This window comes from Typha angustifolia, chromosome 8 (assembly GCF_048772165.1).
Source record: "Typha angustifolia cultivar Huaian chromosome 8, ASM4877216v1, whole genome shotgun sequence".
NCBI classification, from domain to species: domain Eukaryota; kingdom Viridiplantae; phylum Streptophyta; class Magnoliopsida; order Poales; family Typhaceae; genus Typha; species Typha angustifolia.
The window spans coordinates 17,712,797-17,729,158 of NC_133246.1; the positions used below are offsets into that span (position 1 = coordinate 17,712,797).

The window sequence follows — 16,362 nt, forward strand, 5'->3', positions numbered from 1 at the left end:
ATTTGCAAACTGCTGTCTGGATCAATGCGAATCGCGATCTAACATAAGAATACCGACAAGGATGAAGTAACTGAATAAAACACTATTGCCAGACAAACAATTTACAGATACAGAGTTTAGTTTAAAAATAAAAATTAAAATAATAAACACCACCACCGAATACAAAATTTTTAAAATGAATAATGTATATATATATATATATATGCCCTAAGTTGATCCTCTTACACTATTATCACGGGCATTTCACCATAAAATCCCAGGAAAACCTTGAACCACGAAAGGTATTCATAACTTAGCCAGGGCTCTAATAAACTGCTGCTTGTTCTTGGAGATGGTTCACAAATGTATACTTGCGTTCCGTTATTTATTTATTTATTTTATTTATCTGAAAGCCAAAAGAAATTACAAGGGATAATTGATATACATCAGCTTTTCCAATCTTATTGCCTGAAGGCCATAAAAGAAAAAGGTGAGCTCAGCATGTAAATATATAACTAGAACCGTTAGCATCATCATACCTGAGTGACTGTCAACTAACACATAGAAACAGTAATTACCCAGTGACCAACCGGGCTTCAGATATCTGCAAGACTGCAACCCTACAAGTTCACTGAGGTTGTAGATGTCTGACTACTAGGCTGTCCATTATATAGCAGATCATTAATTTATTTAAGAATTCTGGTTCATATCGATTTGGAAACTTTTAACCTAGGAAAGGTTAACAATATACACCTGAAAAGTCAAGATAACTAGTTCCGCTTTGACAGAAAGATTACAAACAGGGACCTCTCAGGACGTCCTGACCTACTGATTGCTCGAGCCTTGTAGTGAAATGATTTGATGAATATAACATCATGCAGTACAGTTTGCCAAACCATAATTAATCTGCACCAATTTCTATTTCTACCAACTGCAAGGCTTTGAGAAAAATGTAGGAAAGAAATTGCTGAGTTAAAGATGGAATCAAACTCCTGTTACATACAAACTAGCTGCAAAAACAATATCACGCTTGATAGCATTAGATGCAGTCTCCATCTTCTTATACAGTGCAGAGTTGCCCATAATTGAAGCTGCATTCCTGAATTCACGACAAGTTTCATCAAGTCGTACAATAGTCCTAACAATTATCCCTTCTGATACATCTGTTAGCTCGCAAATATCTGCAAATGGAGTTCCCTGAATGGACAACAAAAAAGAATATTAGAGGAATTAGCTTCTAGTGAGATTGCTTTCAGTATACAACCACAAACCTTTGCCCATTCATAGACGACTTCAACAAGGCCAAATTTGAGATTATCTCGTGCATACTCCTCAGGATCTACAGCTACTTTGAGTTGCGCTTGGAGCACTCCCAGTTTAATTGCTGTATCATACAACCTAATGCAAAAGACCTCCAATAAGAACGCATGATTATCATGATGAACAATCAAAAACAGACTGTCTTAAATGCTAGTCTTTCTATCTTCTAACATGTAAGAATTAAGGATGGTTACTACTGAACTGACATTAATACCAAATGTCATATAACCAAGAAATGTAATTTTCAGCCCAACCAACATAAACACCAAGCTGAGGGCAATGGCTCCAGTAAGCAACACAGAAATAAAGTTCTAATTGAATCGAAAAAGTTTCTGGGCATGGATTGTCTCAAATAGTACTAATCTGAGAACATAATTACAGAAATGTTGCAAGCTTCTCTTCTTTACAGGGGGATTGAATAGAAATAAGGGAAGCAAACAAATCTCACATAATCTATTAATGAATATATCTTCTCTTTTGAATAACTAATGGATATATCTTATGCACAATATTTGTTCTCAAATATTCTCCAGCTTCTAAGCACTCGGCTCAAGAAAAATTGTAACATTCATCAAGCACATATGAGTACCTACAATTTTCATTTCTTTTCATTGAATAATTGCAAGGATAACCATCTTCAGAGAAGCAAGGAATAGTTTGACAATTCAGGAATGCAAATGTGAAAATCTGGTATTAAATTGCCGAATGATCAAGGTACTAATTCATTTGATTAAGCCGCATCTTGACTGTTGACATCAAGTGAGATCAACAAAAGGAACTCCCTAAGAGCCCCTTGCCAATCTAGAGTAAACCTTCAGCCGTTAATTAAATATTTCTTTCCAAATCAAAACATCAGAACACTACAATATCATATGACGTAACAAGTAGAAATCAGAGTAGCAGGTGTTACCTCTGTTTAGCCTGTGCCAGCTTTGGAGTAAGAGATGGTTCTGAGGCATTGTTCTGCTGAAAAACAAGTGCAGACATGATGGCCACAACTTCTTCAGGTTCCAGGTCATCCAATTGGTTCTCAAACAAGCATTCTGTGCATATGAGCTCCTCACCAGAGTTCATTTCACAGGCCACTCGACCCTTAAGTTGGACAACAAGATCCGAGTCAACACAATGGATCTCCTTCAACACATCAATCTACATATGAGGAAAAAGGAGAGGGATATTAAGTGAACAATCTTACTATAAACAAGTAGAAAATCTGCATCTGAGATCAAACAAAACTTAATCACATTCATTGTCTATAATTTCACAAAACTTGAAAACGGATCCTCATGAAATCAACATCCACAGTTCATGTGGATGCAGGTTTCAGAGCCCTGCTGCTGTACCACGTCCCAATTCAATTACATGATAAACAGACTTGGGTTACTTCTAAGCCTATAGGCCTCTAGGGCATTTAGGTTAGGATCTTGGTACATCAGCAGTACTATTATATCCTTGTGAGCTGCGATCAATATTGAATCTATTTCTGATCTCAAACAAATGGAATACTATCCAAACTACCAAAGTTTTATTACCAATGAAACAACAAACAAGAATAATAAATTACAGACTTACTCGGCCTTGAAAGTCTGGCATTTGTTGAAGTGCCTCATCTGACATTTGAAACTTTAAAGCGTTAACTTCTTCTTTCTGCTTCATTTGTTCCTTAATCAACACAATGTGCTCCTTCAGTTTTATACATCCATGGCATTTGTTTTCAGTCAGTCTTTGTAACAGCATGTTATATGCACGGTACTTCTCAACAATAAAGATATCTTTCATTTTGAGATCTGGAAGGCATAAAATTGGAGTACAGAATAAAGGAAAAGATCTAGTGGTCATGCCTTAATGTTTCAACTTTCAAGGTAGAAAAATCCATACCTTTTACTGCATCTAAAGCAGGTGGATATTTACTTCCATCTGGTTTCTTCTCAAGAAGCTGCTGAACAGTTTTTGAGTAAGCAGTGTTGCTTGGATCCTCAAGAAGTCGGACTTGATCGATTTTTATTTTGCATTGACAAATACTCACAATTTCTTTAATTTCTATTGCTATAACTTCATAGCTCAACCCTGCAGCGTTCCCACTGTAAGGAAGCTTTATATTAACAGCACCAGATCCTTTGCGCGAACTGACAGATGAGAAGTACTCATCATCTATTCCGCGTTTTCCTTTTGGAACAACAAAATAACCTTGCTGGAAGTTATCACTTTCTTTTTCTTGTACTCTATTGGAGGAAACAGAGGGGGGTTGCATGGATGAAGTACTGTCAGTTATCATTACTAAAACAATATACTCTTTATATGTAGCAGATGGAGATTTAAGGATAACACCAAGTAAATGATCATCAGCCTGTCAATACATTCAAACAGCATAGACAGCAGTCAGGTCTCAGAAGAACGATTTTATGAATTCAAGATCACAAATGACCTCATATACATGACAAATTGAGGATAATGATTTGCATAATACAATTTTTCAAAAAGAAGATACACCTCCAAAGTTGAAATTCTCATTTCTCATCGATGACATAGAAAATACAAACAATCCAAGAAAAATAAAGGTAACTAATCTAAAACAGGAGCGCGCAATTAGTACTATGATAAGTTTCCAAAATTAATATTGATGATTTATTCTGTCAAAACTTTTTTGGAAACATATATTTTCCATAGCTGAGGTCGTAGCCATACAATAAGAAAATCGCCACTTCATGATGATGAACAAAACAACAAAAGGAGACTCTAATTTGGAGTTACTTGGGGTTGCTTTAGCTAGTCTCTATTGTAGAATATATACTGCTATTGAACAGAAAACTCATGTACAATAGAGCTTAGTTAAGCAGGGAAATTATACACCCGTATATAACTTACTGATTTTGATTTAACGATGACAACCCTTCCAGGTGAAAGAAATTGCTGTGCAGAGTGTGACTGCATGACTGCCTCTGATATCTGTTCCCTGCATGTCTCAGCTTCCAACAGCAAACCATAGTATTCTTCAATAGAAGGCTCACCTTTTATGCATCTGCCACATATAAAGTAGGTCTTAAGAGTTGAGACACTATAGAAGTTGAGATGAGAAGCTTGTAATATCACAATCTCTATAATACTAGTAAAACTTGGATGAACCATATATTAGTTATATGCCTTCCGTATTGCCACTAATAATTATTATAATTCTTTTAGCTGGAAGATAAGATTCAATATAACTTAAATATTGAATAAACTATATGGATGCGTCTAAAAAGGCACTTGGTGCCAATTCTTCTAGTTGAGAACTTCCTGAGAGAGGACCATCCAATGGGCAAGAATTCACATCTAATAAAAAATGTTGCAGGTCTCATCTAAATATGACCACTATAACTGGTCAATACAAGAGGCGGTTGACACTTTGGAAATAGATACAGTCAAGAGGTTTTTTTTTTTCAATCATTTTAGTAACCCAGTATTATATGATTATTACTAAAGAATGATACATCTAGATATCTTGTCGAGATTCCAAGTATAGTTAATTTGGTCTTGAACAATATTTGCCGACCAGCCAGAGTACCCGTCAATTTCTTTCCTAACAAAGATGAAACCCTTGGTAGCTGATTGCCTACTTTTGGCATTAAATACTTAAATTGTTAAACATAAGAAGAATTTGATTAACAAAATGTATTCCACCTCCAGACAAAAATTAATCACCACTGAAGGAAATGGAGCCATAAGCATCTAGTCCATAATTACAAATTTAGAATGCATCTTAATCAAGTCTAGAGGAATATCACATAATGCAACTTACTCAATAGTTTTAGTAGGTTGGCGTAGCTTTTGCAGAAGAAGTCTCTCCTTTTCGGGTAAGTTCTTCTGAGCATGGAATTCAGCAAAACTTCTCTTCAGCATGTCCTCCACCTACAACACAAGTCCTATCAATTAAATTTCCCAAATAAAATTTTGAATTAATATTGACGACGTGAAGACTGAAGTCTAGCAATATGAACTTTACTAAATGAGTCAATATCTTCTATATCACTCCACTGGAAAGGCTGATGAAATAATCAGACAATGAGAAATTCCTTCTGTTGGACCAACGATGGAGTATATATCTATATGCTTACTCTGCTGTCAGTCCAATTCTAATAAAATCAGAAAAGAAATTATATTGCAAAAGAAACAACAAGCAAGACAATAAATTAAGGTATCCTTAGGCTAACTTTAACAACTTATATTCTCTCTTGAAATGCAGAGCACAAACAAGTACAAATTCAGACATAAATTGTCACTCTTTTGAAGGTATCACGAAATATCTTTTTTACTTATCTTTTACATTAGCCTAAGAAAGTCAAATTTATGGAATAACACTCATAACTGGATGCTTAAAGAAAATTCAGAGCATAAATATATGAATTTGTCTCCCTCAATTCAAATTTTATGCAGATCAGGCAACCTGCAAAGCTCTCAAACCTCACAATTATTTTCCTTCTGTAATATTGAAAGGACACATAAGAGAGATATGGAATATGACTGCAGAAAGAATATAACTTAAACCATGCAGCTATTAAAAAACGCGGCCCTGCAGAAGCGCAGAACAAGCCTAATAAGCATATGACAGGTACCAGCTGCTCCAGCAAAGGAATGAACAGCAATAATGACTTCATTAGCATCAAACCAAGGAAGATGATTAATGTGGTTAGACAATAATTCTGTCACCTACAACTGAACAGTTGGATTATACAGTGTAGACAAAAGTCCATAAACACAGAGCAAGCCATGGCCGAAACTTAAATATTATATTTTGCCCATTCCAGTACCTTCAGTTCTTCAACACGAAGGAGATGTAATATCATGGTGTAAGTCAGTCGAAACTGAGACTCAAGTCGAGTGGGTTTTCCAACAATTACATTCTTCAAGTCGCTCTCCTCAGGAATTTCATCACGACACATGACAATGACTGTACCAATCTTATCCAGACCTCTCCTGCCAGCACGACCAGCCATTTGAATATATTCTCCTGGAAGCAACTTCCTAAATTCCTTGCCGTCAAACTTTCTTAAAGCGTCAAAGGCAACCTATTTGAAATTTAAAACTCAATTAGGCCAGAGATGCAGTTCTTGCTAGTATTAGTTGTAAGCCAGTTATCCATAACGAGTACTCATGAAAGTGACATGAAATTAGTACTCCTTTAACCAAGGGAAGAATATTAGATAGAAAAACTCACTGTCCTTGCCGGGGCATTGACTCCCATGGCAAATGTTTCAGTGGAGAAGAGTACCTACAATGATTACACTAAATGTCATAAAAGTTAAACCATATTGACAATTTTATCCACTACAAAAGATTGTACACTGTACCACACAAACACATACTGAGGAGGAAGGTTGGAAAAGAGATAGTAGAGAAAAAAGTAATGCTTAGATAGATTAATTGCAAGAATTTATCTGAGTATGATGTTCATACATTTGCTACACAAAGTTGATGTATTGAGAGGAAGAATGCTTCCATTAGAGAAGTTTGATAAACAGTAAGATTCAGAAGATCAAATTACAAGAAGTCCCTAGCTTAAGATAGGCAACTGATTCTGTCTTAATACTGTTCTTGAGGCGTCGGTAAGGTGCTCAAGAAGGTCTGGAGGGAAAGGACATGGGAACTATATCTGATAAAATTTCCCCTTATTACATCATTATGATATGAGATGGACAAGTACAATTATATACAATTTGCATCACCTAAAGCATTCTTGGAAACAGAATAAAAGTTATACTCCAACAGATAATCCTTTTGTTCCTTTTTACAGTAAAGAAGAACTGAAGATGTAGTATCAGCATATAAATAATAGTATGGTATTTATCAGTCTCCAAAATTGCTAAAACTAATTTCAATAGGACATCTTAACCTGACACAAGACCCAAAGCCTCTAAATGAGTTTGGGCTTAGTATAAAAAAAAAAAAATTCATAATGGGATCGACTCATACAACATGAACATTAAACAGGTTGTGTTTGTGTTTCTATTATCACCCGCTTGACCTAGTTCAACCCATATAAATTAAAATGTCCATGTTCATGTCATGTTTAGATTGTTTTCAGTCTGTATCCGGTTTGATGTCTTAATACAACAGGATTATATGGTAAATATAGTTGTGCAGGTTAAGAGGATTAGTTGTATAACCCATGTAATAAATGAGTCATATGCATGTTCATGTTCAAAGATCCAACATGTTTATTTAACAGCTTGTATTCAAATTGGCTTGCCAACATATGGTGAATTTGACACAAACTCATCTAACCTGAGTCAATTGCTAATGCTAACTAAAATTATGAATAAGATTAAATAAAAAAAAAATCCCATCTGCAGCCTTTTAATTATAAGTACAATCAATCATTAATTAATAATCTAGAAGCACAGAAGGAAACAAACTAGAACAATTGCCAGAAGGAGACAACCTTGATGACACCACGACAAAAGAGCATCTCAACAACTTCCTTCACAATTGGAAGAAGCCCAGCATGGTGAACACCAATACCTCTTCTTAGTAGGCCTTGGATTCTAACAACCTGCAAAAGAGAGCCATGATACTGAAGTTGTTCAAAGCAACTTACACTAATTACCTCATAAATTTAACTGCTGCTAGATTACTTGTGGAAGCTTCCTGTCAGATCCTTTTAGGCGTGAAAAAGCCTTGTCACAGAAGACACGGATTTCACTTTTTTCAGAATTAGTTGTGAGGTCAGTCGTATACATGCTATCTGCTGATTTATCACAGCGGGCCTTTGAGAAGCAGAAAATAACAACCTGAAATGAGGATCACACAAGAAAATTAAATATGTTAAGAAATAAGAAATGTAGACAAAAAAGGATACTAGCCTCAGCAACCAATATAATGCAAATAAGTCATATCAGGCTGTATTTTACATTTACAATGTTTGCACAAAGGGAGGATATCTCTCAAATAATAAAAACAATCCTAAAGAGTAATACAGCCACCATCTAGTTAATGAGGAGAACAGCGTCATCAGACATACCAGTCCATAATCCTTAATGTAGCAAAGTAGCAATTCCCTCAAAACAAAGAAAAAAGAATCAGAATACGGTAGCAAGGGGCAGACACTTGATAATGGCATTACTTAACCAAGGAAATTGCATAAATATAGTGAATAAAAAGAAAAAACATATCAAATGGAATAGAAACTTTCAAAACAGCAGGATGATATTCATTCTAGATCAGAAAGATAAGAATCATTTCAGATCAAATCATAAACCATCTGCAATAGGCATTGGTTATTATTGTAAAACAACAATAAACCAAGCCTTAGGTCTGAACTATTTGGGTTTGGCTACTTTTGATCATACTATCATAGTACTAGAGCCTAAAGAAAATAAACAGATCTTATTTTATTTCAATAAATCAGTGGAGTTCGAACTAGATTTATGAAAAAACAAAGAATGCAGAACTTTATAAATCAAACTACTAAAGGATCTCATTACTAGGTCAATAATGAAAAGGTATCATCCTTACATACAGGCAAAAGAGACTTCTTTGAAAGATTATTAACAAGAAGCAACCAGAAAGAAGACTCTGATCTCCTTGGTCCTGCACTATTTTGATAAACCCCAGAAGTTCCTGAGCCAATCATTTGATGTTTGGGTCCTTTGTGATTCTGTCCTCTCCCCCGGCTAGAATTATCAGGTTGCCTTACTTGGGTTGCACTATGGGAGACCTGGTGCCCTGTCTTTAAACCAGATTTTCCTCCAACCAAGCTCGAATTTTTCTTCTTGTAAGCCTCTTTGGCTGCTGTAAAACCTTGAGAAAGGAATTTATCATTCTCACATATTTTGTACAACTCTCCAGAATAGAACAAGCAATGCTCAAGAGGCACAGGTCTTCTGGTAGTCCTGGTAAGCAATATAAGACCAACATTATTTAAGGAAAAGGTGACAAATAAGACAAGAGAAGAACGACGCTTGATACTTTCCTCTAAGCAGAAGAGCTTGTAAGGAAAACAAAACACAAGAAATCACAGTCTTAAGTTTTAACAGCACACTAATGATATGATTCAGATGACCAAAAATTATATGCCAATAAACAAAAACTGACACCTACCCTGTCACACGGATTTTCTTCTGTTTAGTCCGACCAATCCAGTCCGCAAATTCAACAGTGTTTGGGACCTACAAAGTACTACTATTATTCAAAGTTGCTGTAGAGTCTAAGGCACTCAACTGTGAATCAGAAAAATAAAATATATTAATGATATCGAAAATGGATTGTGCTGTTCATTATTTTACATATTGTGCTAGGTCTAATTTAAAATAAAGATATAAACAATTGTCGCTATACTCAAATCACTACAAAAGGAAATATGTTCAAAAAAGAAACCCCCGAGACAAAAATATTCTATATATTCTAAACGGACAGCTGATGATGTGAACCTTTTTAAGATGTTCAATTGTTCCTTACAAAGCGAGAAATAAGATTTGCAGAAACTGAAGACGGGACAATAATGGCCATGGGTGAGTTGTGTTCAATGGCTAGATGTTATTATCCAAAAGGCCTAGATAACATTAAACCAACTTCTTTATTCAGATTTCATTATTCTAAAGTAACTCTTCCAAATGAGGATGGCAAAAAATTCTTCCAGCTTTACTGTTACCTACTTTTCCCCAACAAACATTTTTCTCCTTCACTAATGATTCTTGTAACCTCCTCTTTGTCAGGAAGGACTCTTAAGATTCAATCAATAACACTGACATGGATGTAGATAGATTAACCTACCAACTGGCCTTCCAAATATATTGCAAAAACTCTAGTTTACTAGGTCCTTATAAAGGAACCTAGCATTAGATCATTGGTGTCCCATGTCAATTAAGAACAGAATTTCTTCTGACTTTCCTCAATATCCATGGTATCTTTTAATCTTTGTCTTCTCTTAGCAAATCGAAAAATTCGGCCTGTGCTAGTGCAGCATTAAGGTGCGACATTTTCTTTAGAGTTGTGTAAACATTGAAAATCCCAGTGCCAAACAACTCATAGCTGCCAATTTATAACCTAACACAAAGATAATGAGTGACACAATTCTTTTAAAGCTCATCATACATGATAAACTACAGCAATGAAACTTACATCTCATCACATTAATTAATAAAATCAGACAAAAGAATCCAGGATCTCCTTTTTAGTCATTGTGCATTATAATTAAATCAAATAAGGGAAGAGAAAAGATCCATACCGTTGCAGAGAGGAGGATAATATTGACATGCCTTGGAAGCATTATGATAACTTCTTCCCAAACCACACCTCTTTCAACATCATTAACATAATGAACTTCATCAAATATAACCTGTTTCCATTATTAAAACCCAGGATAAGTAATCAAACTCCCTCCTTTCTAAACACCACAAAAAGCTGCAGGATAAACACTATAAATCTATTTGATATCTTAAAAAAAGCCAAAAGGGTCCAGGAGAAATAAACCAGATTTTGTAAATCATTTATCATACCCATTCAATATCACGAATTATATCAGCACCTCTGTAAAGCATTGAGCGTAATATTTCTGTGGTCATAATAAGGCAAGATGCCTCTGGTTTTATGCTTATGTCTCCAGTGAGAAGTCCAACATCAAACTTCCCACAGAAGTCCCTGTACTTTTGGTTGCTGATGGTTTTGATGGGAGCAGTATAGACAGCCCGGGTGCAATGCTGCATCATAGAAGCAACCCTGATTACCAAATGTATGTGAATATAAAAGCTAAAGTAAGTCAGCATCAGCAGCAAGAAAAATGATGTTTCATCTAAGTGTTACATCTAGGAAGGCAAATTGCTTTCAGAATATTTAGCAAATAAAATCTAGAGGAGGTGTGGTTACACACTTTTCAGGAAAGCTTGGTTAGAAGGTCAGAGAAAAAGCTCTTGGTTTGGGAAGTTCAAATTACATGATTAAAACATAAGAAAAGACATAAGTGAAGCAAAACAAATTCTTATTTACCAATTACTAATTAAAATGCAATGGGGAATCATACTTTTGATGCTAACGCAAATGCATACTCCGCAACAACTGTCTTTCCAGCTGAAGTATGAGCAGCTACAAAAACAGAATCACCCTTCTCGAGATAATATATAGCCTAAACTTCACAAAAAAAATTATATAGTTAATAATTGCAGAACATGAAAGTCAAAAGCATAAATAGAGCACAGGATAGATAATAAGAAAGAAGGAAGAGCACCATGTCACTTAAGCAAATAGTAAAGTTACACGAGAGAGTTAATAACTACAAAACCAGATTGCCTGATAACTATTACCAGAGAACCTCTAAATGATATTAAGCATTAGGCACTTGAGCAAATAGTAAAATTATGAGATCTTGTAAAGGAAAGGCCACTCTCATCCATAGCAAATCCTATATTTAGCTGGCAGACTTATCTAGCACATAAGAAGCACTGTGTCATGGACTTAGCCTTTTGTTAGCTGCAAATCCATACAGCGCTTTATCTTCTTTGCAAAATAGCGCTAACATTCTCCTAAAATTGAGTCCAACAACAACAAGAGAAGAGAAAAGATGTAGAAAGAATTAGAATAAAATTCTCTCTTCCATTCCTCAGCTTTTAGCTCACTAAGTTTATTACAAAACTCTAATAGTAAATAATTAGAGTCATTTACAATAAGGGAGACATCCCTTTATATAGAGGTGAAGGTGGTGTAGATATTAGGTGTGAAATAACAAATGAAGGACTCAAGATAGCTGATTGTCTAGATGTCCATAATTTCTACAACTCTGTCCTAAGAGCCTTGTGGACACAAAAGATGGAGTAGTCAGCAAGCTATGTTCATAACAAGCTTCTATTAGTTCACTCTAGCAGCAAGATCACTTTCTTAGTTAGAAAGGGCTTCAAGTGGTTGATTGACTCTTCCCAAAGTCAGAGAAGGATTGTTGCAAGTGGCTTTGTCCACCCATAATGTTGGAATTGTTCAGTAGAAGTCCAACAACCAATTAGCCAATAATCTGGGTGTCCCTTAGTCAACAAAGACAACAAGCCAAGAAGCCCCACACAAGGCATAGAGGACTGGAAGTCAAGGAAATCTGCTCTGTATTTTCTAAATCTCAGTTGCTATCCTATTGCGCTCTAGAGCACTTCAACTCATAATTTAAAATGTCTAGGGCAGAGAATTTGGTATCACTTCAAATTACTCCAGTGTTATTTAAGGACAACTTAGCCACAACTAAGTTTAGGTCCTTGGACACCCAAGGCGCTTGGATTTTGGTTAAAATTTGCTTGAGCTATGACAACTAGCATACTTAAGAATGCCAATAGAAAATACGAGAAATTCAAATTCAATTTGCAGAAATGGGTCCTTTTAGTATTGGCGATTAAGGTGAAACCAATTCCAGAGTGAAATACCAAGGCAGCATTTGAAGATTGTTAAGTGAGATGGGCTTTATGATATTAAGTGAGAGGGGCTTTTATGACATAAAATTCTATATGGTGCATCATGCTTGCCAATTAGGAGCTGGTTTGAGCACAAATTAAGTATCTAAATACACGGATCTATGAAGTCCAGCACAAGCCACAAAAAGATTTCTTTATATATAAGAAACCATGAACAAACATAAACTAAGTCTGAATGCACTAATGATGTTCAAGAGAAACATGATATTCTATGATCCGTAAAAGTTTATGTGTCGTTTGGTTCATGCTTAAGGATTTTTAAGAAAAATTTTATGCACATCTCTAAAATGTAAATTAGGTACATCTATAATTTTATTCACATGTTGTTTGGTTGTAAAATATAATAATTACTTTAAATAAGTTTAAATAAGAATTTGTGTTTGATTATTAAACTGTGAATAAATATGTTAACTATAATAAAATCTTACTTAAAAAACATGCATAATATTTTATTGCACCCCTCTACATGTGATAAATTTTTGTAGATTAACTTGTCACGTGAATTACCTTATATAAGATTTGACCAAAATATGTATAAATTAGTGATTAATTGCAAATTGTATTAAAAGAGACCTAATTTATAAAGCAAACCTTACTATCCGAACAAGCTTGGTTCAAAACAAAATAAACCAATAAGATTTTAAAATAATCCAACCCTGGTAGAAATACTGTAATATTAAGAAAATTCCATTAGTGGTACCAGATAAGAATTTATCTAAACTTTCTATTGGCTGTCATGAACTACCATAACAAATTGCAAAGGGGACTAGGCTAAAACCTCCTTTTGGAACTTATCCAATTCAAAGGGAAAGTCAATTGCCATATCTGGAACAAGCTCATAAAAATGGGTGACAATCTCTTCAGTACCACCAACAAGAGCCCAAGCCTGCAAAAAAAAAAAAAAAAAAAAAGTGGACAATCATTCTTGAAGCAACTGCATAACAGTTGAGTAAAATTATGACTCAAAAATTGGCAGCGCACTAACTAGCCACATCAATCTAAATAAATGTAAGTTAAGAATTAAAATAAGTTCAAAAACCTTTGTAAGATAGCTAATAGAAAAACAATTTACTAAATCCTAAATTCAGTAGTACTTCTCCATCCCGTTGTGCACTGTCCTCACTTGATCCATTAAGCTTCACTGATATCTCCTCAGATTCAGTCAGTAGTATCTGATCTAAAGATGATTGAACTTCAGGAATAACATCAAATTCATCACCCTCCTTTGTTACAACTTCTATCTGTATCAAACCTGGTTTTATGAAGCATCAAATGAACAGATTAGAGAAGATATATTAATTGAACCTCCAGAACAACAATTTTAAAGATTTTCACTAAAAAAAAATACACCTTCCATGCTGATCTACTAAATTAACTAGATGACAATCTAGTCAAGAGGTGTTTAAAGTTTTACAAGAGAATAGCTATTTAATGGTTGTTTATGCATTAAAACTCACCATCACTTCCTGATTGTTCAATAGTATCTTCTTGAACATCTTTTTCAGTAATATCTTCTTCCCAAGCTTTCTTAAATAAATCATCAAATTGCACTGAATATTTGTTCTACACAAAAAAATATACAGGAATCAGAGGCTACATATAAACTCTAGTACACTCAAAGCAGATAAAAGAATAACAAAAACACATATGGGAAGTATGTCAAATGACCTCTTAGTACAAAGGATATTAAGAATTAACCATTTGTATTTTACTAAATAGGAAATGGCTGGCAAAACTTTTGGAACATATGAAGTTATCTACATAAGTAATTCTACATTAGTACTACACCAATTGAACCCTTAATCTAGAGTACACTGATTATGGCACAAGATATTAATCTAACGATTTCTCTTGAGCTTGCCTCCATGGTAACTAACAAAAATATTCTAGAACATTTTCTTAAGTGGCCTTGCCTACAAATATATATTACAATGATGACAACTTGCATGAAGACCTACAAATATATATTACAATGATGACAACTTGCATGAAGACCTACAAATATATATTACAATGATGACAACTTGCATGAAGAAATTTCTATGTCAGTGGCATCACACAAGGGTTTATTAGAACACATCATAAGCACTAATACCGATAAACACCGAACCAACCAGATTTTCTTCCACTGCTATCTGGACTTGCTCATTGCTGCACTGGATATTGGCATGCTTCCAATAGTATGGATATTCCTTGAAAGTTGCATTAATCATTACGTCAGACATATTTAGCTAGAGCAAGGGTAGAAATAAGTCAACAAGAATATCAGAACCTTAAGATGACCCAACTCCAATCCTTTGCGGAAACTTGGAGGGGTAGTTTGAGCCACACCACCATTGATAAGTTCTCGCACCCAATCCCCATTGCGGGCACCCTCAGGCAGAATCCTCTCTAGTGACTGAGAATCATCTAACCCACCAGGGCGGAATGGCCGGTTGTTGATGCTTCCTCTTACAAAATCCTTTGCTGGTCCGGGCATATGTGACAAACCTCCAGAATCTTGAGCTCCTTCCATTAGCTCTGCGACATCTATCTGAAGCATTGAAAAATAAGCTATTTTCATAAAGAAAAACAACGGTAATCCAGGCACCCAAAGAAAAAAAGGCCAGACACACTTTGGCAGCCGTAACTTACGCAAACAGTGTTAACTAACAACCAAGAAAGCATCAGTCATATACAAACGCACAAAAGCCATGTCAATGAACTAAAACACTATAAACATGTGGGCATACATATATATACAGTTTGCATATATGCTTTATATAAATCCTAAATCTGGATGACAATTAAGTTGAAACGCACTGTTAACCTGAGGCATGGACATCCATTACCTGTACTGAATCGGGATCCCATATTCCTGAAGATCCTGCCTTTCTTGATCGCCTAAATGGCAACTCCCATGAGGGGGCCACAACAATACGAGCAGCTGACGGCTCCAATGGGGCCTTCGCCCTATCAAACCAATCAAATTCCCACAGCCTTCCAGAATTTTCCACCGAGAACACATTGGAATCCAACTCCGGCTGAAGGTACTTCTCCTCCAGATACTCCTTCAAACTTTCTGGTGTCTCTGGAGGGAATGCCGGCGGCTGCAACCAATCAGAACGGGGGGTTTCCGTGAAATAACAAACCAAGACGGTAACTAACGACGTTAAATGGCAGAAAAAATAGATTATGGTTCAGAGTTGCAAGATTCTACAAAATTGGTAAACGGAAGGAGATTTCTTGGGGAAGAATGAGATCTCCACTAGGTTATAAGACTCACGATGATGAATTCGGGAAGAGAAGTCAAGGAATTGGAGCGCTCGACGGGTGGAAGCGGCTCGAGCCGCAGGTGGCCGCTGTGGCCGGAGAAGCCTATCCGAAAGGCGACCTCGTTGGCCGCCGTGAGTCTCTCCATGGATCACCAACTATTGCTTCTGCTATTGTTGGATGGCAGTTTGGATCGTGCCCTAGCTTTGTTTCTTGGCGGCAGTTGCTTTTCGAAAGGGAGGGCGGTGACTGGTGTTAGTGTGACGAGAAAGGGAATTCAGAAGGTGAAGCTTTCTAGCCAAGGGCCAAGGCCGGAAGGCCGGGACGCCGTCTAATGTGGCAGATCTATTGAACCTTAAAAATGCCCAAAACTTGGGCTGTTCATATGGTG

The 16,362-nt window shown here is 35.9% G+C and overlaps 1 protein-coding gene across 2 annotated transcripts; it reads right to left on the reverse strand.

Annotated features, from left to right (window-relative positions):
- Nucleotides 1-664: 664 nt before the first annotated feature.
- On the reverse strand, nt 665-16,312 carry LOC140765433 (DExH-box ATP-dependent RNA helicase DExH11). 2 transcript variants are annotated; one of them, XM_073104518.1, is made up of 23 exons: nt 15,985-16,310; nt 15,551-15,808; nt 14,992-15,252; nt 14,834-14,911; nt 14,177-14,282; nt 13,814-13,971; nt 13,498-13,605; nt 11,294-11,395; nt 10,773-10,973; nt 10,502-10,612; nt 9,376-9,443; nt 8,795-9,167; nt 7,911-8,066; nt 7,718-7,828; nt 6,494-6,547; nt 6,087-6,344; nt 5,078-5,187; nt 4,165-4,318; nt 3,178-3,646; nt 2,872-3,086; nt 2,210-2,448; nt 1,251-1,377; nt 665-1,176 (listed from the first exon to the last, which is right to left on the reverse strand). In XM_073104518.1, exons 1-23 carry the CDS (start codon nt 16,117-16,119, stop codon nt 964-966), a joined length of 4,065 nt encoding a protein of 1,354 aa, XP_072960619.1. In that variant the 5' UTR covers nt 16,120-16,310; the 3' UTR covers nt 665-963. The 2 variants fall into 2 exon arrangements, 1 of the variants encoding a protein (XP_072960619.1); XR_012105185.1 differs by lacking the exons at nt 665-1,176; nt 1,251-1,377 and having other exon boundaries at nt 2,307-2,448; nt 2,872-2,982; nt 15,985-16,312.
- Between the last annotated feature and the right edge of the window lie 50 nt (nt 16,313-16,362).

Bases quoted from the DNA above. Each gene is read 5' to 3' on its own strand.
- LOC140765433 (XM_073104518.1), bottom strand. From the start codon at position 16,119: ATGGAGAGACTCACGGCGGCCAACGAGGTCGCCTTTCGGATAGGCTTC. The intron at 8,067-8,794 runs GTATGTAAGGAT...TCCTCATTTCAG, and splicing joins CAAAGAAGTCTCTTTTGCCT to GTTGTTATTTTCTGCTTCTC. The intron at 7,829-7,910 runs GTAATCTAGCAG...TCTCTTTTGCAG, and splicing joins CTGACAGGAAGCTTCCACAA to GTTGTTAGAATCCAAGGCCT.